The sequence below is a fragment of the Pelodiscus sinensis genome, chromosome 6 (genome assembly GCF_052426305.1).
Source record: "Pelodiscus sinensis isolate ZL-2025 chromosome 6, ASM5242630v1, whole genome shotgun sequence".
Lineage (NCBI taxonomy): Eukaryota > Metazoa > Chordata > Testudines > Trionychidae > Pelodiscus > Pelodiscus sinensis.
The window spans coordinates 132,347,851-132,374,579 of NC_143057.1; the positions used below are offsets into that span (position 1 = coordinate 132,347,851).

The following is a 26,729-nucleotide window of genomic DNA, read 5'->3' on the forward strand; positions in this document are numbered from 1 at the left end:
TTATGTTAATCTGTGTGTCTGACAATTCTATTCTTTACTACAAAAGCGGCGAGGAGTCTTGTGGCACCTTATAGACTAACTGAAGTGTAGGAGCATAAGCTTTCGTGGGCAAAGACCCATTTCGTCACATGCATCTGACAAAGTGGGTCTTTGCCCACGAAAGCTTATGCTCCTACACTTCAGTTAGTCTATAAGGTGCCACAGGACTCCTTGCCACTTCTGCAGATTCAGACTAACACGGCTACCCCTCTGATTCTTTACTACAGTTTCAACTAATTTGCCTAATACTGACATTAGTCTTACCAGTCTGTAATTGCCAGGATCACCCCTTTTAAAATATTGGCATCACATTAGCTATCTTCCAGTCATTAAGTACAGAAGAGGATTTAAAGGATATGTTACCAAGTATAGTTAATTGTTCTACAATTTCACATTTGAGTTCTTTCTGGACTCTTGGGTGAATGCCATCTGGTCCAGGTGACTTGTTACTGTTTAGTTTATCAATTTGTTCCAAATCCTCTTCTAATGACACTTCAATCTGGGACAGTTCCTCACCTAAGAAGAATGGCTCAGGTTTGGGAATCTCACTAACATCCTCAGCCATGAAGACCCATGCAAAAATTTACCATATATACTTGATCATAAGCCAAATGTTTGTGGTAAAAATATCATACTGTGAAGAACAGGGGTCAGCTTATGATTGGGTCATTATGCTTGAACATTTTTTTTCTCATTGGAGAGAGGGGTCAGCAAACTTTAGTTCCCAGCCCAGCAGGGCAAACCGCTGATGTGCCAAGATGCTTATGTATCTGGAGCATCTTCAGGCATGGAGCAGGCAGACTTTCTGCTCCATGCCTGCAGCCAGCCTGTCCCTCAGCCCATGCTCACACAGACGAGCTAGACTGTAAGTTTGTACACCACCAATATAGAGTTGGCTTATAAAAGGGTCATTGTCATTTTAACATTTTTTGTGTGTAAATTTGAGGGGTCATCTTATGAATGAATGGGCTTATGTTCGAGTATACATGGTATTTAGTGTATTACCTTATTGTCTTTGACTGCTCCTTTATCATCTCAATCGTTGGGTGGCCATTGGTGTTTAGCAGGCTTTCTGCTTCATGTACAGGCAGTCCCCAGGTTACATGGATCCAACTTACATCGGATCCCTACTTACAAATGGCGTGAGGCAACCCCACACTAGCTGCTTCCCCCGAGCAGACCAGGGAGACATGAAGCTAGCGCCCACCCCCAGCAGACTAGGGAGACGCGGAGCGGCTTTTCTCAGCAGACACCTCAGCTTGAGAATAAAGGACTGAGGGAAGTGAGGTGTGGGAGAATAAAACTGAGCTCTGGAGAAATGTTTGGCTAGAGTTTCCCCTACTATATGTACCTGTTCCAACTTACATACAAATTCAACTTAAGAACAAACCTACAGTCCCTATCTTGTACGTAACCCGGGGACTGCCTGTACTTAAAAAACATTTTGCTGTTAACTTTTTCAGTTTTTGGCTAGCTGTTCTTCAAACTGCTTTTTGGCTTTCCTTATTATATTTTTACACTTAATTTGACAGCGTTTTATGTTCCTTTCTATTTTCTTCGCTGGGATTTAACTTCCACTTTGTAAACAATGCCTTTTTCTCTCTCACTGCTTCCTTTACTTGGTTGTTAAACCATGGTGGCACTTTTTTTGTTCTCCCTACTGTGTTTTTTTTTAATTTGAGGTATACATTTAAGTTGGACCTCTATTATGGTGTCTTTGAAAATTTCCATGCAGTTTTCAAGGATTTTACTTTTGACACTGTCTCTTTTAATTTCTGTTTAACTAACCTCCTTATTTTTGTGTCGTTCCTCTCTCTGAAATTAAATGCCACAGTGCTGGGCTGCTGTGGTGTTTTTCCTACCACAGGGATCTCTCTGTTGGCCAGATCCTAGATCAAAGTATATTAGGGCAACAACTTAATTTAGCTCTGACACCAGCAGGAAGGGAGACTGTATATTATATCTGCCGTTATTACTTGGGAGATGGCTGTTACGCAATGATCCAGCTGCAGTCTCTGTGAAACACTTGCATTCAGATCCAGCAGAGTGAGTTACAGTGACTAATCTGGGTAATGAAGAATGTACAAATCAGAGGCCATGCTATTTCCTGGTCAGTTTGAGGGATGGGATCTCATATTTATGACAACCCGTGTGCTCAGAAGCAATGGAATTCAACGTGTCCCCAATACTAAATGCTGTATGGATAGACAATGTGCAACAAGAGGGCTTCCCTTCCCCCTCTCCCTCCCGATCTTTGCTCACACTAAGTGTTTGCTGTTTGCAGATAACACAAACCATGAACTTCCTGCAGTAGCAGCAGAGAGACGAGTTGTTAACCTGATGTATACATATATGAGATGATATATTGTGTCATTTCTCCTGTAACCTCACCCCACAAAGAGCACAAGCAGCCATCAGAAAAGAGATCACACAGGCTATTGACTTTTCATGGAACCTCAATTAATAGAATCATAGAACCATAGAACTGGAAGAGACCTCAGAAGGACATCAAGTCCAGCTCCCTGCTCTAGGCAGGACCAATTCCAACTAAATCAACCCGGCCAGGGCTTTGTCAAGCTGAGGCTTAAACACCACTAGGGATGGAGACTCCACTACTTCCCTAGGTAACCCATTCCAGTGCTTCACCACCCTCCTAATGAAATAGTTTTTCCTAATATCCAACCTGGACTTCTCCCACCACAACTTGAGACCATTACTCCTTGTTCTGCCATCCGTTACTACTGAGAACAGCCTCTCTCCATCCTCTTTGGAGCCTCCCTTCAGGAAGTTGAAGGCTGCTATCAAATCCCCCCCTCACTCACAGAACCCTGTGCCATCATCATATTTGGGCTCCCTTCAACTTTTCCAGTAATGGGTTACATTCTGCAAAACAGATTAAATGTCTAATGACACTGGTTTTGAAGAATGCTGCACGTGAACATTCCTGACTGCATGACATTGAAGAGACAGCCTCAAAAGAGAGATATCTGACCTGCCCCATTTATTTCAATAAGTTGTTCTGTCTGGTATTCAGCACTTCTAAGATAACCATCATAACTAAATGTATGACTATAAAAGAAATATGGTTCAAATAAAAAAGCTATATCCACAGTGTTGGCTCTAAATCTCAGTGATGATGCTATAGAATATCACTTATCTCTTGCCAAGCAATTTATCACAGCACTGACTCTGAACTCGCTGCTCCTGTATTCAACTTTTAGAAAGTGAATGAGAAGCACCAAATATGGGTATATGGGAAGACAACATACAGTTTCTGTTTCAACTGGAATCCATTTGAGCACTTAAACGGATTCCAATAAGAGGCCTTTAGTCTTCATTCCCCCTTCTTTAAACATCAGCATGGCCACAGACAGGAAAGGTGTACAGTTGTTAGTTCCAGGACCTCAAGCTGCTCTCTCGCTCAGCGATGCAGGTCTAACAAGACCATATTGTAGCTTGATGTGGAACCCTACAAATATTTTGAATTGTTCTCTCTTACCTGATAACAATACACTGGTTCTGAGGTCCTGTTGCCAGACGTCCCAGCATGGCCTGGTATGCTCTGTCAGCAATGGCAAAGATATGGGGGGGCAGGGTGCCCTTGTCATAGTTCTGATATTTCTCTGATACCTAGGAGCAGGGGGGAAATTAAATTAAAGTGAAATAATAGCAATCATAGAATCTCATCTTGGATGGCTAGCCACCAGACAAGACAGAGAAAAGACATCAGAGTTGTTTGGATTTTTTAACATGTATTTTAGATTACATTTCCCAGGATTTGATAGAGTAAATCAAGAAATACACCATATGTCAAATAAAGATGTCTAGAAACGTAACATGCTCTGGAATGCCTGGCCACCGCTTTGCTTTAGAACATTCTGACATTTTTACAATGGTCATCTCTGTTCTCCAGCATTTGTGGGGAGGAGTGCAATGGTAGGATGTGAACAATGGGTAAGATGTGAAGGTTTCTGTGAGAACTATTTTTTACTACTGGGTGGTCAATTCAATGAGTGTACTGTAGATTTCAGACCATTTAAAATACTGTTTCAAATCAGAAGAAGCTCTTAGAGCCATGGATGACAGAGAAATCAAAGCACAGCTGACAAAACCCATATGATACAACATTTTGAAAAATGTATTGGCTGAAAAGCACATGGAAAAGCCTCCTACAAAACCCAACTAGCCACATTCCTTATGGGTAACACTATAACTTCACAGGGAAGTCTTGTGATTGGACTCTCCAAGAGCAAAGGGTGCTGTTCTTATTTGGCCCATCCCCCCAGGCCCACCAACATGAGGTGCCACACACCCCCTACTAACACCATATCCTGGAATGAGGTGACACTTACTGGTTTCTCATACAGTGGCAGGCTCTGGAACGGGTTCATCGCAATCAAAATGTCCCCAATATATGTCTGATTTAAGAGAAAAATGCCCACCAACCAAGTAAGCAAGCATTGTACAGTGCCCCAAGGCCCCTTTGCCCTACATTTTTGGGGTGTAGGGAGGAAACCATGTCCTAGCGGCTCTCCTCCACCCCCCTCCCTCCCGTGTCCAGCAGACTCTCCAGCGCCGTTGTGTCCCGCGGGGTCTCACCCCTCCCACGCAGTACTTAATCTGTAATGAGAGAGTATCCCCCGCGGTTCAAGCAACGTTTTTTCTTGTATAACTAGAAATCGGCTGCTGGCTCGCCCCTGGTGTCTTCGGCACGCACACAGTGTCCGGTGGGTCCCTCGTTCCCTCTCCGCACCCTCGGTGCCCTTTGGTACCCCCACATATCCCGGTGTCCCGCAGCCCTCCCTTACACGCTTCCAGAGTCCCGTGGGACCAGTCGGCCCCGCACATACCTGGGGTCCCTTCTCCCACCCTCTAGCCACTTCGGAACAAGGGAGGCCCTACAGCAGCCCCTCGGCTCGCACTCAGCCTTGCCCGCGGTCCCCCCCCCCCTCACATAGATCCGCTGCTGTTGGAAGCGGCCGCTCAGGCTATGCAGCAGCTTCGCCTCGTCCAGCTCCTCCAGGGCCGCCAAGTCCTCGCCGTCGTCGAAGGCCAATGGCCCCGGCTCTCCAGGAGGGGCCATCCCAGCAGAGATTGGATCCGAGAACGTCCCGGCACTAAGAACCGGCGACCGCAGGCAAGCTTCCGCCTGGGAGCTAAGACTCGCCCCCATCCCAGCGTGTCCGTCTGCTCCTCCCTTCCTAGCCCCCAGCTCAGCCCCGCCCTGGCTCGGGCAGTCCCACCTCAGCCCCCTCCCCCTGCGCGCTCCCTTCTTTCTTTCCGACAGCCAAGCTGGGCTGGACAGCCTGGGTTTCTTACTGAGGAGTCCCTACAAGCCTGCAGACTCCATCTTCCTGGCCGAGGAGTGACTCTCAGCCACCTGGCCACAGGGAGATGAAGTCTGGGGTCTAGCTCTAACCACGACCTTCACAGAATGGGCCTGAACCCCAAGAGCACCCCCTCTACCGCGACTCTGCATGAACAGGTTGCCCTAGTAGGAAGGATCCGCCATATCCAGAGCAATTCACTTGGTTCATAAAGATACAGAGAAATTAAACAACTCATAGCATCAGCAGAGTTGGAAGTAAAACGAGAAAAAATCCCTTCCATTCTAGGTAACCATCTGCCGTGGAATTATACTTTATATTTCTTCAACATGAGCCATTCTCACGGAGAAAGCATGGATTTTGTGACTACACTAACACAAGGAAACAGTGCAAGAAGAATGTGTCTACAGAGGTATAACATTACAGCAAGGAGGAAAACTAGCGTGTGAGAAGGCAAGTAATTGTAGCTGTACGTAATGTCTTTCACTAACACTAGAGCAGTGCACCTTAAAGCTAAGAGCTTATCTCCAGGTTTTGTACTTCTGAGTCTGCAACTATAATGGTTTGAAATTGATAATCAGCAGTCTAACACTTTAGTATTGGACATAATTGTAGCGGCAAAATGTACAGAACAGCCCTAAACGCCACATCAAGAAAATTAAACAAATCATTCCTCCTCCCGTGAACTGTGTCATATCCAAAACGTAATCACATGAAGCTCCTATACATTAAAAAACTTTAAACAATAAATAGTCGAATAGCACTTTAAAGACTAACAAAACATGTAGATGATATCATGAGCTTTCCTGGGCACAACCTACTTCTTCACATGACCTGAGTGTTGGAAGTCCAGATCCAAGAATAAATAAGGAAAGGAGGAGCGGGGAGACAGAAAAAAATTGAAGGAGCAGAATTTTTTCCCTCTCTCCCTTCTCCTCCCCCCCCCCTTATTTATTCTTGGATCTGGACTTCCAACATTCAGGTTATCTGAAGAAGTGGGTTGTGCTCAGGAAAGCTCAAGACACTATATCCATGTTTTGTTATTTTTTAAAGCCTACTAGACTATTTGTTGTTTTTAAGTTTTTCCTGTTACAGACTAATTCTGCTACCCCTCTGAAGCATTAAAAAAAACCACCTTGAAAACGGCTTAGCTGCTGTTGTGCTGATGCAGCATCCTATCACCACGTCCTATCAGTTTGTCTGCATTGGTGGCTGCTTGTAGCCTCTTTGGGACAGGGACTGCATTTGTGTTCTCTGTACAGTGCCTTGCACAAAAGGACTCTGGCCATAACTGGGGCTCTCCTAGGTGCTCAATACAAACAACACTTCTCTTGTCCCGCCCTTGGGAGCATTTATGCCAGTATCGAAATGCTTAGCCCTGTCTAGCTTACCCTAAAAACTGATCGTGTCAACTGTACTTTCCAGTTGCCATCCTGCCCTTCCTTTTCGCTCACACATAGAAATCCCTTTTAAATCTTTCCGCTTATTCTTGAAGATTTCTCCCCAGTCTGTATTTCTTCCTCTCTGCTTAAGTCTGCAGCGACTCTCGCCACCCGACCACCCTGCTCGCCAGCAGCGCCTGCCTGCTCCATTCTCCGCGCCGCCCTGGACGGTGGGTCCCTGCTGCCTTTCGCCGGGACCCAGAGAACAACCATAGCAAGAGTCAGACCCCGGGGGACCAGCCGCCTCCCCCAGACCCCGCCTGCCAGGTCTCTCGCCTCAGCGCCACCCCCGCCTCGGGCTCCTCCCGCCTCTGCCAGGCCCCGCCCACACCGCGCCCGCCAGGTCTCTGGCCTCAGCGCCACCCCCGCCTCGGGCTCCTCCCGCCTCTGCCAAGCCCCGCCCACACCGCGCCCGCCAGGTCTCTCGCTTCAGCGCCACCCCCGCCTCGGGCTCCTCCCGCCTCTGCCAGGCCCCGCCCACACCGCGCCCGCCAGGTCTCTGGCCTCAGCGCCACCCCCGCCTCGGGCTCCTCCCGCCTCTGCCAAGCCCCGCCCACACCGCGCCCGCCAGGTCTCTCGCCTTAGCGCCACCCCCGCCTCGGGCTCCTCCCGCCTCTGCCAGGCCCCGCCCACACCGCGCCCGCCAGGTCTCTCGCTTCAGCGCCACCCCCGCCTCGGGCTCCTCCCACCTCTGCCGGCCCCGCCCACACCGCGCCCGCCAGGTCTCTCGCCTCAGCGCCACCCCCGCCTCGGGCTCCTCCCGCCTCTGCCAGGCCCCGCCCACACCGCGCCCGCCAGGTCTCTCGCCTCAGCGCCACCCCCGCCTCGGGCTCCTCCCGCCTCTGCCAGGCCCCGCCCGCCAGGTCTCTCGCCTTAGCGCCACCCCCGCCTCGGGCTCCTCCCGCCTCTGCCAGGCCCCGCCCGCCACGTCTCTGGCCTCAGCGCTACCCCCGCCTCGAGATCCTCCCGCCTCTGCCGGCCCCGCCCGCCAGGTCTCTCGCCTCAGCGCCACCCCCGCCTCGGGCTCCTCCCGCCTCTGCCGGCCCCGCCCACACCGCGCCCGCCAGGTCTCTCGCCTCAGGCTCACACCCACCTCCACCGCCACCTCTTGCCTCGGACCTACCCGGCTCCTCCTCTGGCTCCCCGGGCGTCCGCGCCGCCCCTCGCCTCAGCCCCCCCTCTCCAGCCTGCGCGCCATTTCCCACCACGCCTGCCCGGCTGGGCGCTGCGCCCTCTCCCCGCGCAGGCCCCTCCCCCTGGCTCGCGCGGCGGCTGTTTGAATGGTGGCGCGCGGCTCTGGTGGCTGAGACCCAGCAGGCAGGTACCGGCGGTCGGGCCCGTGGGAGCCGGTGTTATCTGTGCTGGCTGTTCGAGGTGCCGAGGGGGCAGGGGCGCCATTTCAGAGGGGGGGAGCTGTGCATGGCATGAAATGGGGGGGGGGGGGTGAATGCATGGCGAGGCAGACTAAGGACAGCAGCCTCAGCCGTGTTGCTGAGCATGCTCAGTACAAGGGGGGAGCAGACCAATTCCGTCTGCCCCGCAGTGTCCCTACCCCAGGGCTACCAAGGCTCTGGAAATCTCCCTTTTTGGCAGGTAGCTGGCAGAAGCACTGTATCTAATGCCTCTGTGAAAGAAAGGCAGATTAGACCCACTCCCCTCTGACGCTCACGTAGTCGGACCTCTTGTGGCAAGTCACTTAAGGGACACTACTTACCTTAAAATGTTAATAGTTCCTAATCTCTTACTAACGCTGGGGAGAACGAGCAACCCTGTGAGGACTCCTGGGCTGTGTCTCAGCTCTGGAAGGAATGTGGAATCTCGTGGGTTACAGCAAGGGACAGATATATAAGAAAATCAGAATGGCTGTACCAGGGCAGACCAAAGAGCCTTCTAGCCCAGTATCCTGTCTTCCAACAGTGGCCAATGCCAGGTGTGTCAGGAGGAATAAACAGAAGAAGCAATCCTCAAACGATCCATCCCGTGTTATCCATTCCTATCTTCTAGCAGACAGAGGCTAGGGACACCATCCTTGTCCATTTTGGCTAGTAGGTCCATCAATGGCTATCATCCTTGAATTTATTTTATTCTTATTGGAACCCTGTTATAGTTGGGGCCTTTCCACCATCTCCTGGTAAAGAGTTCTACAAGTTGACCATGAAAAAATAATTTTTGTTTCACATCTGCTGCCTATAAATTTAATTTATTGGGATAGAGAGTATGCTTAGTAAGTTTGCAGATGATACCAAACTGGGTGGGGTTGCAACTTCTTTGGAGGATAGGGACATAATTCAAAATGACCTTAGCAAGTTAGAGAAATGGTCAGAGGTAAACAGGATGAGGTTTAATAAAGAGAAATGCAAAGTGCTCCACTTAGGAAGGAACAATCAGTTCCATACATACAAGATGGGAAGCGACTGTCTAAGAAGGAGCATGGCGGAAAGGGATCTAGGGGTCATAGTGGACCACAAGTTGAATATGAGTCAACAGTGTGATGCTGTTGCAAAAAAAGCAAATATGATTCTAGGTTGTATCAACAGGTGTGTTGTAAGCAAAACTCGTGAAGTCATTCTGCTGCTCTACTCTGCACTAGTTAGGCCTCAGCTGGAGTACTGTGTCCAGTTCTGGGCGCCACATTTCAAGAAAGATGTGGAGAAATTGGAAAGGGTACAGAGAAGAGCGACAAGAATGATTAAAGGTTTAGAGAACATGACCTTTGAAGCCAGGTTTCATGAACTGGGCTTGTTTAGTTTGGAAAAAAGAAGATTAAGGGGGGACATGATAGCGGTTTTCAAGTATCTAAAAGGGTGTCACAAGGAGGAAGGAGAAAATTTGTTCCTCTTAGTTTCTGAAGACAGGACAAGGAGTAATGGGCTTAAAGTGCAGCAGGGGAGGTTTAGATTGGACATTAGGAAAAAATTCCTAACTGGCAGGGTGGTCAAATATTGGAATAAATTGCCAAGGGAGGTGGTGGAATCTCCCTCTCTGGAGATATTTAAGAACAGGTTAGATAGACATCTGTCAGGGATGGTGTAGACAGAGCTTGGTCCTGCCTTGAGGGTGGGGGGCTGGACTCGATGACCTCTCGAGGTCCCTTCCAGTCCTATTATTCTATGATTCTATGATCTTCTTGAGTTATCGGGAGTAGCCAAGTTAGTCTGTACAGGATAAACTTAAAAACCAACAAATAGTCTGGTAGCACTTTAAAGACTAATGAAACATGTAGCTGGTATCATGAGCTTTTGTGGGCACAACCCACTTCACTCCGGTTATCTGAGGTGGGGCCGAAATGAGGGATCCAGTGTTCCGGACAGGGCTGCCAGTGAGTGGGATAGGGATGGGGGTGCAGAATCTGAAAGGAAAATAGGCTACAGGAACAAGCTAGGGGTAGGTGTCTGGCCAGGAGGTAGGGGGCAGGAGCAGAGTTCTGGTGGGGCCCTAAACAGGGGGTACCTTGAGCAGGGGGCAGGTGGGGCCCGGGGCAGGGCACTCGTGGAGATCTGGGCAGGGTACCAATGGAGGTTCTGGGCAGGAGGGCATGGTATTTGGGTTCTGGGTGTGGGGGGGCATGGTATTCATGGAGTTCTGGGCAGGGCGGGCAGGGCATTTGTGGGGTCTGGGCAGGGGGGCAGGTACCAGTGGGGGTTTTGGGCAGGGGGGCATGGTACTTGTGGGGGTCTGGACAGGGTACTCTTGGGGGTCTGGATTTGGGGAGAGGACAGCTAAGCTGGTGCTTGGGGGGTCCCGCAACCAAGTCCGGGGACTCAGAAAGCATGGCTGTGTCTAGACTGCATCCCTTTTCCATAAAAGAGATGCAAATTAGACACATTGCAATTGCAAATGAAGCGGGGATTTAAATCCCTCCCGCTTCATTTGCATAAACATGGCTGCCGCTTTTTTCCGGCTCGGAGCTTTGCCGGAGAAAAGCGCCAGTGTAGATGGGGATCTTTCAGAAAATAAAGCCTTTTCCGAAAGATCCCTTATGGATCCCCGTCTAGACTGGTGCTTTTTTCTGGCAAAGCTCCAAGCCGGAAAAAAGCGGCAGCCATGTTTATGCAAATGAAGTGGGGGGGATTTAAATCCCCGCTTCATTTGCAATTGCGATGTGTCTAATTTGCATCCCTTTTACGGAAAAGGGATGCAGTCTAGACACAGCCCATGTGTGCCGCTTATTCCCTGGGCTGCTCCTGAGTCTGAGCTAGCAGCTGTTTGCAACTCTGCCTGCATTTGAGCCTTTTTAATCAATGATTATTCAAGGAGCCAAGCTCCAAGGCCCCTATTGTCGGAGGGAAATTAGTACCTTTTGAAAGTCAGCTTCAAATTAGTACCTTTTCAAAGTAGCTGTGGGGCTTGTTTGTCTGTAGCACCAGGAGGAGGGAGGGAGACAGACCTGGGGAAGCCACAGTGCAAAACAAAAAGTTAAAGATAAACTTGGGGTGAGGTAATGCCAGCGTGGGCTTTTTCTTGGGGGGGGGGTCTGGGTCACCTCATCTTCCCCCTGGAATTTCTCCATGCCCCCCCGCAGGGGGGGGCACTCCCCCCGGTTTGGGAACCTATGAACTAGAGGGAGTGCCTGCCAGGGGCACAGTCTGTGGGACTCCGGCTGCGGCCAGTGGCTGCATTACCCTCCCCCCCCCCTCCGCCAGCTCTGTTTCCCGCCCCCTTTCCTCCGGCCCCCCCTTCTCCCATCCAGCCCCCCTGATCCCTGATACCCTCCCCCCGTCAGCCTTGCCTCCTGCCCCCCTTCCTCCCAGCCGGTCCCTCTCCCCTCCCCCCGCTCACAATCAAGTGTGTCTGTTTTTTTTGGGGGGGGTCTACCTGGTAACCCTAAGAGCCAGGCATGGGAGGAACGGAACAGCCGGGTAAGGGATTCTAACCTTTAAAGTGGCCGCTGCTGCCTCAGCTCACAGCATGTAGAGAGCCGGGAGCACTTAGCCAACTCCCCGTCTCTGTTCAAAAGCATCATGTGGACCAGAGCAGCATGCGCATCACTCCCAGCCCCCCTGGCGTGGTGCCCGGGGCAAATGCCCCCCCACTTCGCTACACCTCTGTCTTGTACATTTTGTCACCCTTGCGCCCTCCCAGAGAGCTGGAGCTGGGAGGAACCAGCTTATAAGTGTACTCTCCCAGCACATGTTCCTCTTCCTCCCCCCTTGTCTCTTTCTGATAGAGGCAGCAAGTGGGAGGGAAGCAACTAGTCAACTAGTGTGTGGACTGTCTGATAAGCTTTTACTTATCGGATAGTCGACTAGGCAATTAGTCACTTACATCCCTAGTTTATAGTTAGGATTATATTTTCCATGTGCATTATTTTGCACTTATCAACACTGAATTACATCTGCCTTTGTCTTGCCCAATCACCCAGTATTGTGAGATCCCTTTGTAACTGAAGTCAGCTTTGGATTAGTCATTGTTTACCTCTTTTTCAAGAACATTTATGAGTAGTTTAACAGCAGTGATCCAAATGCAGATGGCTGCAGCACAACACCCGCCCTGCCCCATCTTTTGAGTGGAGTACCTAGCAATGTTTTCATGGTGATCTAACCCAGTGTTTCTCAACCTTTTTTTTTTAAATAAAGTACCTCTTTAAAATATATATATATATATATATATACGCGCGCGCGCACACACAGAGCTTGACCATTAGGGCAATTTACTCATCCGTGGTGAGTAGATTTTAGCCTGGTGCGGCCACGCAGCGCAGCATGCAGTTGCAAGCAGCTGGCAAGCAGGGCTCGCTGCTGCTTGGAGAGCCGTGTGTGTATATATGTATATATACACACACACTAAGTAACCCCCAGTACCTACAGTTTTCAGAAGCACACAATTTTTTTTCTTCCATTGCAACACAGTTGGTTAAACAACTTAATCGTAGCTGAGCAGGCCATGAAATTTTTGGGTGTAAAAAGTACAAAAATAATAAAGCGCTGTAAAACTTAAAAATTCAGTTTTCTCCTAATTTCAGTTGTGTTGATGTACCCCCCACACTTCTCTCAGGTACCCCTAAGGGTACTCATACCCACTGGTTGAGAAACACTGAGCTAATGATTCTTCAGTTACCTGAATAACCAGCCTTTTGTTACTTTTAATCACCTTGCCCCTCCCTCTTTTTATAACCAATTTCCTGCCCAAAAGGCAAAATTGCAAGCAGCTGGAACTGTTGCACTTAAGAACTGCCTCTGGAGTCAAGGTATAGACTTTAAACAGACCTCAAGCTTGAAATCCTGGGGTTCAAACTCGGGAGGAGGGGCTAGTGCCCCCTGTGCCATAGTGGGGTGCGGGGTGCTATCCATTCTTGTGGCCTTGAATTCACTCTGGTTTTGCATTCACTGGTTGCTGTGTTATGCTGTGTGAGACCCCTACTGCCCGTGCTGGTCTGTAGAGATGGTCTGTGGCAAGTAGACAATGGCCCAGTTACTGTAACCATACCGGACTCAAACCGGTATAACAGAATGACACGGATGCCCGAAGGAGGATTTACCAGACCTTTATTAATCAGCGCTGATGGTCGTCCCCTCGAGCTTTACAGCAAAAATGGCGAGGAGCGACCCCGTGCCGCTCTGTGCATAGCCTTTTATCGGATACATGAATAACAGTTTGATTGGCTTTTACATTTCATTGGTTAAAGCACAGCAATACATTATTTCTAATGTTCACGATTGACATTCCAGTAACTGGGGAGGGGTACTCTTATCTTATGCCTATGTGCGGTTTTACTCTGCCTGCTTGTGCCTGTCACAAGTTAGAAAATGTGAAATACAGCTTCATTCTTGCTTACAGGCTAGTGTGCCCCTAATTGCTGTTAGGCTAGTTCCTTATCTTTTTCGGGCAAGGGGCAAATTCCACTACATTACTTCACACCTGGCCAGGGGAAGGAGTTTGAACAAAGGAAGGGGTGTGGCTGCCGGGGGGGGGGGGGGGAGTGAGTGACCGGTGGCTGGAAGAAGGAGCATTCTTGGCTGGGGAAATCATGAAAGAAAGGAGACTAAGTCCAGTACAGGGTGGTTCAGGGGCCTGTAAACCCCTTCCCTCCCAAGAGGACTAACGCTTTCTGCCCTGGCTCCTATGTCAAGATCGAGCCTGTGCTGTGCTGTATCTTGGAGAAGCAATAAATCTTTTCTATTCTACTGGCTGACGGAGTCACATCTGGCTGCGGATGAGGGTGCAGGGTTGGGAGCTCCCCAACACATCGTCACCCTCCCCCCCCAATGTCCCCAAATGATGCCCCCTGCCAAAGCTCCTGGCAGGGGCAGGTGCGCTTCCACTCCTGTACTAGGGTGGGGGGGGGAGCCCTGTGCGGTGCCATTAGGGCACACAGCTGTGCACCCTCTCCTCACTGTGCTTTGTGTGAAGAGCCCTATGCTCTCCTGCTGTAGTGTGTGTGCTTGCTGGAGGGGGCAGAGTCCTGTACTGTGCATGTGGGGGGGGAGTCCTGTGTTCTCCTTGTGTTTGGTGGGAGGGGGCAGAGCCATACACTGCCTTGTAGAGGGCATCCCTGTTCCCTTGTGCAGTTCTGGGGATAAGGGGGCAGAATGGTGGACTGTGCTGGGTTGGGGAGACAGCCCTGTGCTCCTGCTGTACTGTTTTTGGAGGCGCAGGGGAGGCTTTATGAGCCACAGTGGGACCTTCGCGAGCTGCACCCAAGGGTGGGGGGGAAGAGCCGCATGTGGCTCACGAGCCACAGGTTGGCCACGGCTAAGCTATAGTCATAGATGCTGTGTTATGTAAGGTGATGGCTTTGGGGTATCTGGTAGCGTAGTCTAAAATGACCCACTTATATATTGGTGGCCTGGGTCGTTTTCTTCAATGGTCTCACCAGGTCCACGGCAGTCCACTCGAACGGGACCTCAATGATTGGCAGGGGTACCAGAGGAGCCCTTAGAAGGGGCCAATGGCTGTGTAGTTGGTACTCGGGACAAGGGGCACAGTATGGTCAGACATCTTCATGAATCCCCAGCCAGAAGAACCTCTGCAAAATTCTCTCCTAGGTTTTCTCTGCTCCCAGGTATCTCCCAAAAAGGTGATCGAGCGAGGCTCAAGATATCCTTGTGGTGTTTCCAGGGTACTAGGAGTTGGTGTATCTCTTGATCTCGCATGTGCGTGACCTGGTATGGAGGGACCCTCATGATTATGAAATATGGCCCCAGGCCTCGGGTTTTCCCAGCTACAAGTGCCCCAGCTTTCTCGGTCACTTTCTTTTTAGCATTCTTGTATTTAGGGTCTTCCACCTGGTCCTGTCTGAATGTTGCCCTCCTGGGACTTAGCAGGCTAACACTCTGGTTTCTGCTTCTACTCTCTTGGTTGACTCTATAGCAGGGGTCGGCAACTCCTGGCATGCAAGCCGATTTTTACTGATAAGTTCCAACTCAGCTGCGCAGCTGCAGGCGGGAGCACCAGCTCTGGCTTCCTGCTGGGGGGAGGGGGGAGAGGCACATGCGCCCCTGGGGCTGCTTCCTGCTTCAGGAGGTGGCAGGGCTGGGCCTGCTCCACAGATCGAGGGCTGGGCGGCCAACGCACACGGCACGCTGGGACCCAGGCTGTGCTGCACTGCTCCCCGTGGGCTGAGGGCGGGGACCTCCTTCCCTAGCGCCCCACTGCCCCAGGCGGGGCTGGAACCAGCCCTGGGCAGCCCAGGGCTCTGCCTGCCCCAGCCTCGGATCCGCAGCCTGCAGGCAAGTGCTGAGCTGGATAGGGAAGAGACTCTGCCCCTCCCTCACCTCTTTTGGCCCCGTCCCTGCTCCTGGAGGGCTGCAAGTCCCAGCACTACTGCCCTGCCAGTGAACTCTCTCTTGTACCCCCGCTCCGCAGCCTCTTCTGCTGCCAAATTCCCTTCTCGATCCTGCCCTCCTCACCGTCCTGCACCCCACCTCCCACCCAGATCCTGCATCCCTATCCCACTCACTGGTAGCCCTGTCCTGCACACTGAACCCCTCATTTTTGTCCCCCCCCCAGAGCCTAAGGGTATCCTCAAAGTCCACTAAATCTGGAACCCCAGAAAAATAAACATGGCTTATGGGAAACCATGAACCTCAGGGTCAACTCTCTTGCCATTAACCGTCTCTTCACAATTGTAATTGTTTCATTATAGATACAGTAGTGGAGTCATTCTAGCCCACACACACATGAAGATCTGGCAGTAATTTCTGCATGATTACCAGGGCCTCCAAAATTTCCTTGGATCTGTGCTGCACAGACCGTAGCCACTTTGAGCAAGGTGTATTAGATAATACAGCTGGGATCTCGGTGGCTTACTCTCCTGGTACTTCCAGTCATGGAACTTCTGGGCTCTCGCAGCTGCAGTCACCCTTGAACTGGCCAGGATTTCTTTTTGCAGCTGGGGGTAATCTGCAACTTCCCAGGCAGGCAGATCATAGTAGGCTTTCTGGACCTCTCCACAGAGAAAAGGGGCAAATATGCTGGCTCTCAGTTCCTGTGGCCATGTCTCACGCTGAGCAGTTCTTCAATAGTTAGACGATACGATTCTGCAACATCCTCCACCCTCATTTTTGGCACCCTCATTTGACCCTTAGAGCTTGTTCTTTTGGGCCCCGGAGTCTGGGTGGTAAGGGTCTTCATTTGATCCACCACCTCGCAGAGGAGAGCTTGATCAAAGGCCGCTTGATTAATCAGCAATTGATTAGTTTCTTGTAGCAATTGGGTAACCTCCTGGAGTGCCACCTCTGCACTTGGGTGGCGTTCTGTTGAGCTACCATGGCTTGGACCAGGGCATTCACTAAGTCCTCCATTACAGTGAGCCCCTGATCCCAATTAAACAAGGGAAAGTGCTTGGGGGAAGGGAGAGAAAATATCGAAACCCAACACCTTGGTGACATTTTTCCCAAGGATCTGTTTTGGCACCAATTCTGTTCAATATCTTCATGAATGATTTAGGTAATACCATAGTGAGTACACTTATAAGGCTTGCAGATAATTTGTAGGTGGGAGGGGTTGCAAGTGCTTTGGAGGACAGGATTATAATTCAAAATGATCTACTGGAGAAATAGTCAGCAGTAAATAGGATGAAATTCACTAAAGAGAAATACGAAGTATTCCACTTAGGAAGGAACAATATGTTGCACACATACAAAATTGAAAATGACTGTCTAGGAAGGAGTCCTGCTGAAAGGTTTCTAGGGGGTGATAGTGGACCACGAGCTAACTATGAGATAACAGCGTGGCATAGTTGCAAAAGAAGCAGACATCATTCTGGGATGTTTTAACAGAAGTGTTGTAAGCAGAACATGAGAAAATAATTCTTCTGTTCTACTCTCTGCTGATTAGATCTCAACTGGAGTATTGTGTTTAGTTCTTGGCACCACATTTCAGGAAAGGTGGAGAAATCAGAGAGGGTTAATAGAAGAGAAACAAAAATGATTAAAAGTTTAGAAAACATGACCTATGAGGGAAGACTGAAAGAATTGGATAAACTTAAAAAACAACAAATGGTCTGATAGCACTTTATAGACTAACAAAACATATAGATGGTATCATGAGCTTTCGTGGACACAGTCCACTTCTTCTTCAAGTGATGTCCCCGTGGGTGCTCCACTACAGGTGTCGGGCTCGTCCCGGCGCCGCAATCCGGAAAGTTTTCACCAGCAGTAGCCCCCTCCGGAGGACCGCACATGCTCAGAGTGCCCCGCGGAGTTTGCGCCTTTTCTGCGTCCCTAACCATCCACGGCCGCAGACGGACTTGGAACATGCTCCCCTCTGAGGAGAAATCGTTTTGTTAATTCATTCGTTCCTTCCCAGTTAGCCCCTTCCCTCATAGTTAGTTTAATTGGTATATTAGTTAGTTAGTTCATAGTTTAAAAAAAAAATTCTTTATTGTTCTCTTGCCGTAACGACCTCTGAGGGCTGCTCCTGCCCCTCAAGTTCTTCTTCTTTCCCTCGGGGACCGCCGCACTAAGCATGCCCGGTTCCCCCGGCTTTAAATAATGTGCTTCGTGCGCCTACGCCATGCCGGCCTCAGACTGCCACTCCCGCTGTATCCGCTGCCTGGGAGAGGGCCACATTCCCCAGTAATGCGGTCACTGCTTAAAGTTGACCGCCCGGGCGAGACGGGACAGAGAAATGCGCCTGAAGATGTTACTTTTCAATAAGGCACTTCAGCCCCCGTCATCAGGAGAACGGGCTGAAGGAGAGGCACGGGACTCATCGGGCTTCCCTCCCAAACAGGTAGTGGACAAGCAAGGCAAAGCCCGTAGTACCTCGGCACCCAGTCCCGTGCTTTCGGTGTGCTCAGCCACGTCAGGCAGTCCCTCCGGCACACTCAGTTATCTCGGCGCCAACTTCTGTGGCACCGAGACACCAAAGCTCAGAGGACGAAACGGCACTATCACCTCTACACCGCCTGGAGGAGGTTTCTGACTCTGCCTCGGTCGTTTCGATTCCCGTGGCTCCCCCATCTACGGGGGTACCCACTAAGGCGCAGAGGAAGACACACCATCCCCGTACGCCTTCCCCCAGTCCCGACAGGGCGGCTTTTTCCCCTGAACCATTGCTCTCACCTTGCCAAAGACGAGACCACCACTACGGCTATTCTTCCACACACCGTTATTACAGATCCCCAAGGTGCTCTATTACACCGCCAAGTTACCACCGCGCATACTACTCGAGATCCCCATGTCGACATTCGCATCGCTCACGATCCCTGGGATCTCCTCCTCGCTCCCGTTACTATTGTCAGAGGAGCACCACTTCTTACTCTCCGCAATATTCACATCGCGACTCTCATTACCGTGAGTACACCTCGCCCCATTGTGATCGTTCACGCTCCTTCACGAGGCACTCACCAACCTTATCTCCAGAGCGACGTCAATTATACTCGCAACTGCCAACGACCCAAGACTCTATCCTGCTGGCCCAACGTCCCCCAACACCCACCGGGGATGAGTTAACAACTTCGGTCACGCACGGCGACATCAATCAGTCACCCGTCGCAGAGCAGCAACCCGCACCTTCCCCAACAGATGTTTCTTCCTCTTCCCCAGATGACGTGGTTTTTAACGATGAACCTGCGCTCGTGGATGATTATAAGCAGTTCTATGAACTTTTTAAGCGGGTAGCATATTTGCAAAATCTGCGTACCTCCGAGGTGCCTCAGAAGCAACATGCCCTTCTCAGAAATCTACAACACTCTAATAAGCCGAAACTCGCTCTCCTCTTTGATGCCGCGATCCTTGAGATAGCTAACGACATCTGGCAGACCCCGGCATCTGTGCCTCCTACTAACAAACACACGGACAGGAATACTTTATTGAATCCAAAGACACGGAATTTCTTTTTATGCACCCCACTCCAAATTCCATCGTCGTCGACATAGCTCAGCAAAGGGCGAAGTCTGCACAATCAAGGAACTCTGCCGCGGACAAGGAATCCAAGCGCCTGGATTTGCTCGGGAGGAAGGTATACTCCTCGGCCACAGCCACATTGAGGATGGCCAATTATTCCACCCAACTCGCCAATCACGACTTCGAAAATTACTCGAAGTTGGTACCCCTAATTCAACACTTACCAGATTCCAAGCGGGACACACTGAAATCTATCGTGCAGGAAAGTTACACAACAGCCCATAATGCACTCCAGATATCGCTGGATATTGCCGACTCGGCCTCCCGCACTACAGCGACATCGATCGTCATGCGACATGCCTCGTGGCTCCACCTTGCTTCGGTACCAAAAGATCTACAACCCAAGGTGGAGGACCTTCCATTTGATCGGGCTTCCTTGTTTGCCCAGAACACTGACCAGGTGTTCCATTCTGGAAAAGACTCCCAAACTACTCTAAGAACCCTCAGGATGTACACTCCACCTTTCAGGCGCAGGAGGGCATGGCCCTACGACCAACAGAAACAAAGGCAGTGCCCCCAACGTCGCCGCCAGCAACCTAATAAACAGCAGAGTCACCAACAACCTCGGCAGCAGGTTTGACACCCTTGTCGAGGGTCTGTGCACCACCCCCCTATTGGAGCCTTCGTCGCGAGTAACCAAGCTTTTCCACCGCCGCCTAAACCCTTATTGCCATCGCTGATTCGCCATCACCACGGACCGTTGGGTCAGGGAGATCGTAACCTCTGGACTCGCCATTCCCTTCTCCACTCTACCTTCCTCCAACCCCCCATCCCCGTCCCTTTTCAGGGACCCCTCTCACGATCTTCTGTTGCGTCAGGAGGTCATGCACCTACTTACCATCGGAGCAGTAGAAGAAGTTCCCTCCCAGTTCCGGGGCAGAGGTTTCTATTCCCGGTACTTCCTCACCGAGAAGAAGTCCGGCGGATGGAGACCGATCCTGGATCTTCGCGGCCTCAACTGCCACCTGCGAAAACAAAAATTCAGAATGGTTACTTTGGGCTCCATCATCCCAGCACTACACAAAGGGGATTGGTTCGCGTCCCTCGACCTCCAGAACGCATATTTCCATATTGCCGTCCATCCCGCTCACAGGAGGTTTCTACGCTTTACTGTAGACAGCGATCATTACCAATACGCAGTGCTCCCCTTCGGCCTCTTCGCAGCCCCAAGAGTGTTCTCAAAGACCCTGGCAGTCGTAGCTGCGTACCTTCGTCGGGCAGGCATTACCATCTTTCCCTATCTCAACGACTGCCTCCTCACGGGCCCTTCCATACAAGAGACCGAGACTGCAGTTACAGTTACAAGAGGTATTTTCGAGGCTCTTGGACTAATCATCAATCTCCCAAAATCCTCTCTGGTTCCCACGCAAACCATCAAATTCATCGGAGCCAGACTGAACTCTATAACCGCTATGGCGTACCTACCCATGGACAGAGCCGACGTCATCCGAGATCTAGCGAACGTCTGTCTTACTGCTCCGGCAGTATCGTGCCTTACCTGCCTGAAGCTGTTAGGCCACATGGCTTCTACCACGTACGTCATAGCGCACGCTCGCCTTCGTATGCGGTACCTGCAACATTGGCTTCTCGCAACAAACAAACCCGGTATTACCAATGTCCACACACTCACCCATGTTCCGACCCATGTCAAGGACTCGCTTGCGTGGTGGCTCCATCCTGCCAATACTCTTGCCGGTGTCCCATTTCGTGTTCAACCCCCGTCAATCAAGCTTACCACAGACGCGTCCCATGTAGGCTGGGGAGCACACATACTGCAACATCGGGTTCAAGGCTTATGGTCCCACCAGGAATCCCTAATCCATATAAATTTCCTGGAGCTCAGAGCGGTTTTCAACGCTTGCCGCCACTTTGTCCACCAGATCCAGGGAACCACACTACAGGTCCTCATGGACAACATATGCACCATATACTATATAAATCAACAAGGCGGAGCCAGATCCAGAACTTTGTGTGCGGAATCAGTACGCCTTTGGAATTGGGCGATTCGCCACAATGTCATGCTCACAGCTTCCTACCTCCCCAGCAGGATCAATACCATTGCGGATGCACTCAGCAGATCCTTCCAATCCCAACACGAATGGGAAGTGCTCGATTATGTAGCCCACAACCTTTTTCAACGGTGGGGCTATCCAGAAATCGACCTCTTTGCCACTCGCGACAACAAGAAGTGTCGCTATGACTGCTCGAGAGTGGGCATAGGCAAGCAATCGAAGGGAGATGCCTTCCTGCTCAATTGGGGGACATATCCTCTCCTATATGCCTTTCCCCCAATTCCCCTGATACCCCGGGTAATAGGGAAAATACTATCTGATGCAGCGACAGTAATCCTGGTGGCTCCCTTTTGGCTGATGCAGCTCATGCAGATGTCAATATCGCGACCTCAATGACTTTCACAGCTGAGCAACCTGCTCTCGCAACAACGCAGCAATCTCCTCCATCCAAACATCGATCATTTGCACCTGACAGCTTGGCTCCTAACTGGCTCCAAGGCCTAGAGCTGACCTGCTCCCAAGCAGTCAGAGATGTACTGGTACAAAGCATACGCCAGAGCACTCAGAAATCCTACCTCTATAAGTGGCGTCGCTTCTATGCTTGGTGCCAATCACAGACCATTGATCCTCCCGAGGCACATATCCAATGCATCCTAAACTATATGCTTCATTTACAGACACAAGGCTTGGCGGTTGCTTCCCTAAGAGTGCATCTGGCAGCGATTTCGGCCTTTCACACTTGGATAGAGGGTTTTTCCGTCTTCTCACACCCACTCACGAAGAGATTCTTTAAGGGTATTTCTAATCTCTACCCATCGCACAGGCCTATCGCAGAACCTTGGGACCTTACCTTTGTACTGGATACTCTTACTCGCCCACCATTTGAACCCCTCGCAACTTATGATTTGCAAACTCACTATCAAAGTTGCCTTTCTCCTTGCAATCACTTCAGCCTGTCGAGTTTCTGAGCTCGCGGCACTCTCCGCCGATCCTCTCTACACACTCTTCACTCAACACAATGTCTCCCTGAGCTGTCACCCCACCTTCGTGCCAAAAGTTAATTCATCATTCCACATCAATGAGCCTATGGTTTTTTCTACCTTTTACCCTAAACCACATGCTACACCTGACGAAGCGCGCCTGCATACGTTAGACGTCAGAAGGGCGCTGGCATTCTACTTGGACAGAACACGTCCCTTCAGGAAGTCCCCGCGATTGCTATTATCAGTGGCGACCCGTTCTAAAGGTCATCAGCTATCATCACAACGCATATCGTCCCATATCGTTAACTGTATCTCTCGCTGTTACACCCTTAGGGGCAGGGCTCTACCCTGTCCACCAACAGCACACTCAACCAGGAGCATGGCTGCCTCCACAGCATTCCTGAAGAACGTCCCCTTACGTGACATATGCCGTGCAGCGACTTGGTCGTCGTCATCCACGTTTGCTCAACGCTATGCCCTTGACCGTCTCAGAGCTGCGGATGTGGCAGTCACTCAGGCAGTCCTTTCATCTGTGCGCAAATAATTCCGAAGCACGATCAATTGTCAGGGTGACTGCTTCATACTCACCTGTAGTGGAGCACGCACGGGGACATCACTCGAAGAAGAAGAAATTGTTACTCACCTTGTGCAGTAACATCTGTTCTTCGAGATATGTCCCCCCCGTGGGTGCTCCATGACCTGCCCTCCTCCCTGCTTCGGAGCTCTTGTCTTTCTCTTTTTCAGATGCTCCGGCTAGGAGGAACTGGCACGTCGGACCGCGCGATGCAGAAAAGGCGCAAACGCCGCGGGGCACTCTGCGCATGCGCGGTCCTCCGGAGGAGGCTACTGCTGGTGAAAACTTTCCGGATTGCGGCGCCGGGACGAGCCCGACACCTGTAGTGGAGCACCCACGGGGACACACATCTCGAAGAACAGATGTTACTGCACAAGGTGAGTAACAATTTCTTCTTCAGATGACCGGAGTTTTGAGTTTAGGATGTGCAGACACAAAATAAATAGGGGGGGAAGGAAAAAAAGGGGGGGCGGGAAACAAGGAGAAGAGTGTATGGAAATATCAAAGGGAAAAACGAGTAGGCAGAATTGGCAATCTATAAACACCTGAAGATTGGATAGTTGAAAAGAAACTGTAATAGATAGGAAGGGTACTAATGCTAGAATCTACATGGACAAAGAGCTGTTTGCACTTTCTTTGAATGTTATGTTGATAATATCCCAACCATTCCTCATCATGATTGAGGCCATCAGCATGAGAATTGAATTTGTGGATGAATTGTAATTCCAACACCTCTCTGTGTATTTGACTTGTAGAATTGGTTTGTGATAAGACCACCATCTGGAGATCTTTTAAAGTGTGACTAGGTAGATTAAAGTGTTCTCCAACAGGTTTTTGTATGTTCCCTTTACGTATAATTGATCTGTGTCCATTGATTCTTTCCTGTAGGGACTGTCCTGTTTGTTCAATATATATATAGCAGAGGGGCATTGCTGGCATTTGATGGCATAGATCAAATTATTGGATGTGCAATTGAATGATCTTCTGACTTGGTAGCTTATATTGTTGGCTCCAGTAATTAATTCACTTGTATAGATGTGTGGCCAGAGTTGGGACCACGGCTGATTGCAAGGCTGGGTTCCTGGATGTTTATGATGTGGCTGTGTAGCATGGTTACTGGAAAGGATTCGTTTCAGGTTGGGGGGTTGTTTGTGAGCAAGAATGGGCTTTTCCCCAAAGGCCTCTGAGAGTGAGGGATCATTTTCCAAGATGGGTTACAGATTGTCTATAATGCGTTGGAGGGGTTTGAATTGTGGACTGTAGGTAATAATAAGTTCTGTTGTTCTCCCTTTTGGGTCTGTCTTGAAGAAGTTCATGTCTGGGTACTCTTTTGGCTCTGTCAATCTGTTTTTTCACTTCTCCAGGTGGGTATTTCAGTTTTAGGAATGCTCTATAAAGATCCTGTAGGTGTTTGTCTCTGTCTGTGGGATCACAGCAAATCCAGTTGTATCTTAGGGCTTGGCTGTATACAATGTTGGCATATTGTGGTGCCATGCAGGTGCCCATAGCTGTGCCGCTGACTTGGAGATACAAATTGTCTCCAAATTGGAAGTTGTTATGGGTGAGGACAAATTCACAGAGCTCTGTAATCAGGTGTACTTGTTATTACCTATAGTCCACAACTCAAACCCCTCTAATGCAGAAGATTGAGAGGGGACATGATAATAGTTTTCACGTACCTAAAAGGTTTTTATAAGGAGGAGAGAGAAATATTAACTTTCTTAACCTCTGATGATAGGACAAGAAGCAATGGGCTTAAATTGCAGCAAGGGTGGTTTAGGTTGGACGTTGGAAAAACTTACTAACTATCAGGGTGGTTAAGCACTGGAATAAATTGCCCTGGGAAATTGTAGAATCTCCATCACTGGAGATTTTTAAGAGGAGGTTAGAGAGACACCTGTCAGTTGGTCTAGAGCAGTGGTCCCCAACGCGGTGCCCATGGGTGCCGTGGCACCCACTGGGCCATTTCTGTGCGCCCGCCGAGTGATCGGGGCCGCCCCCGCCCCCGGGTGCACGGCGCATGGGCAGCGCCGCACATGAGCGGCCCCGCCATCAGGCGCGCGGCACATGGGCGCTGCTAGCTCTTGGGCACATGGCACAGGCGCCAGCCCCGGGCACGCAGCGCATGGGTGGTGGTGGCCCCGCCCCTGGGTGCACGGGACATGGGCTGTTCTGGCCCCGGGCACGCGGCATATGGGCAGCCCCAACCCTTGAGCTTGCAGCACAGTTGCAGCGCCAGCCCCGGGAGGGCGGCGCATGGGTGGCGCCAGCTCCGGGCATGCAGTGTATGTGTGGCCCCACCCACGGGCGCATGTGTGGCCCTGCCCCCGGGTGCCCAGCATGTGAGCGGCCCTGCCCCTGGGCGCCCGGCAGCCCCAAAAGGTTGGGGACCACTGGTCTAGAGGATGGTGCTTTGTTTTGCCATAGGTGCAGGGGACTGGACTTGATGACCTCCTGTACCTTCCAGGTCTATGATTCCATGAGGAAAGTTGAAATCCTCTATTATTGTGGGGGTTTTTTCCTCCCCCCCTACCCCAACCTCAGGAACCACTGACCCATAGAAAAATATCAGTCACAAGTCACATACTATCCTATGCTTGTTGAGGGGAGGTTTGGTGCTTTCCCCTACAGCAGGGTGAGACTGGGGCTCATGGCTCCAGCCCTGCGTAGGGATGCAGAGGCTTGGGGTGGGGTCAGAAATGAAGGGGCAAGAGCAGGGGATCTGGGTGCAGAAGGGGATGAGGACTCTGGATTGATGTGCAGGCTTTGGGGTGGGGTTGGGGATGATGAGTTTGGGGTTCAAGAGTGGTTTGTGGCTAGGGTCAAGGCATTTGTAATGCGGGAGTGGGCTGAGGCCCGGGACAGGGATTTGAGGTGCAGGTGCAGGCTTTGGGAGGGAGTTTGTATGTGGTAAGTAATGTTTCCTGTAATTTTTTCATCCATTTGTTGAATACATTTTGTTATGTGCAGTGCGGGATGTGCACAACCAGTGGAATCAAAAAGGCTGTATATTTTTCAAAGTTGCCATATGGATAATTACTGCGTCTGGGACAGCCTAAGCATTTTGGAACTCACAACTCAAAGAATTTAAATGTAATTGTAAGAAAATTAAAATTATGAAAAGCATGGACCTGTCAAAACACTAAAATACCACACTTTGAAAAAAGATTACAGACAATATATGTGCATTGCAGAAAGTACCAAATAGTAACAACCATTATAATGCAAGTACATGTTGGGAGGTGAATGTGAAAGAGACAGACTGTACGGCTACTTCTACACTGGCATGATTTTCCGGAAATGCTTTTAACGGAAAAGGTTTTCCGTTAAAAGTATTTCCGGAAAACCGCGTCTAGATTGGCAGGACGCTTTTCCGGAAAAGCACTTTTTCCGGAAAAGCGTCCGGACCAATCTAGACACACTTTTCTGCAAAAAAGCCCCGATTGTCATTTTCGCGATCGGGGCTTTTTTGTGGAAAACACTACTGTGTTGTCTACACTGGCCCTTTTCTGAAACAGTTTTCCGAGAAAAGACTTTTGCCTGAACGGGAGCAGCATAGTTTTTCCGGAAAAGCACTGATGATTTTACATTAGATCGTCAGTGCTTTTCCGGAAATTCAAGCGGCCAGTGTAGACAGCTGACTAGTTTTTCCGGAAAAGCGGCTGATTTTCCGGAATAACTTGCCAGTGTAGACACAGCTCACATGTATGACAGACTAAGCATGTAAATGCTGGCTGCAGCTGGGTAAGTTTCTGAGATGTCATGTTCTGTCTCTTCAGTACACACTGAAAGCTCTTCTGCTCTGTTCCTGAGTCCTCTTGTCTCCTCTCCCCTGCTCTGTGATGATGGGGGACATGGGTAAGAAGACAAAGAGAAAGAGAGACTCTGTGTGCGCATGCAATCACACAGTGTGTGTGCTGACTAGTGCTGGGTAAGTTTCTGAGAGACTCCATGGGCTGTCTCTTTAAGATACTCACTGAAAGCTCTCTTGCCCTGTTCCTG

The 26,729-nt window shown here is 50.3% G+C and overlaps 2 protein-coding genes across 16 annotated transcripts in view; one reads left to right on the plus strand and one right to left on the minus strand.

Moving 5' to 3' along the window:
* LOC102461674 (myosin-IIIb-like) overlaps positions 1–8,041 on the minus strand; it is a 166,044-nt gene extending 158,003 nt beyond the window's left edge. For 5 of the 10 annotated variants that reach the window (XR_012898732.2, XM_075914719.2, XM_089779529.1 and 2 more), the window contains exons 1-3: positions 4,994–6,186; positions 4,392–4,457; positions 3,539–3,669 (exon numbers count right to left, since the gene is read on the minus strand). Coding sequence is in view for 9 of the 10 variants with exons in the window: in XM_075914719.2 (XP_075770834.2) it covers positions 3,539–3,669; positions 4,392–4,457; positions 4,994–5,212 (416 nt within the window). In the remaining variant the exon portion in view is untranslated. Of the gene's footprint in view, positions 1–3,538; positions 3,670–4,391; positions 4,458–4,993; positions 6,187–7,901 lie in introns of those variants that run through there. The other 5 variants (XM_075914720.2, XM_089779530.1, XM_075914715.2 and 2 more) reach the window with 5 other exon arrangements.
* Positions 7,993–26,729, plus strand: part of ARHGEF39 (Rho guanine nucleotide exchange factor 39) — a 105,262-nt gene continuing 86,525 nt past the window's right edge. For 4 of the 6 annotated variants that reach the window (XM_089779531.1, XM_075914731.2, XM_089779532.1 and 1 more), the window contains exon 1: positions 7,999–8,129. The gene's annotated coding sequence lies outside the window, so the exon portion shown is untranslated. Of the gene's footprint in view, positions 8,130–26,519; positions 26,659–26,729 lie in introns of those variants that run through there. The other 2 variants (XM_075914730.2, XM_075914733.2) reach the window with 2 other exon arrangements.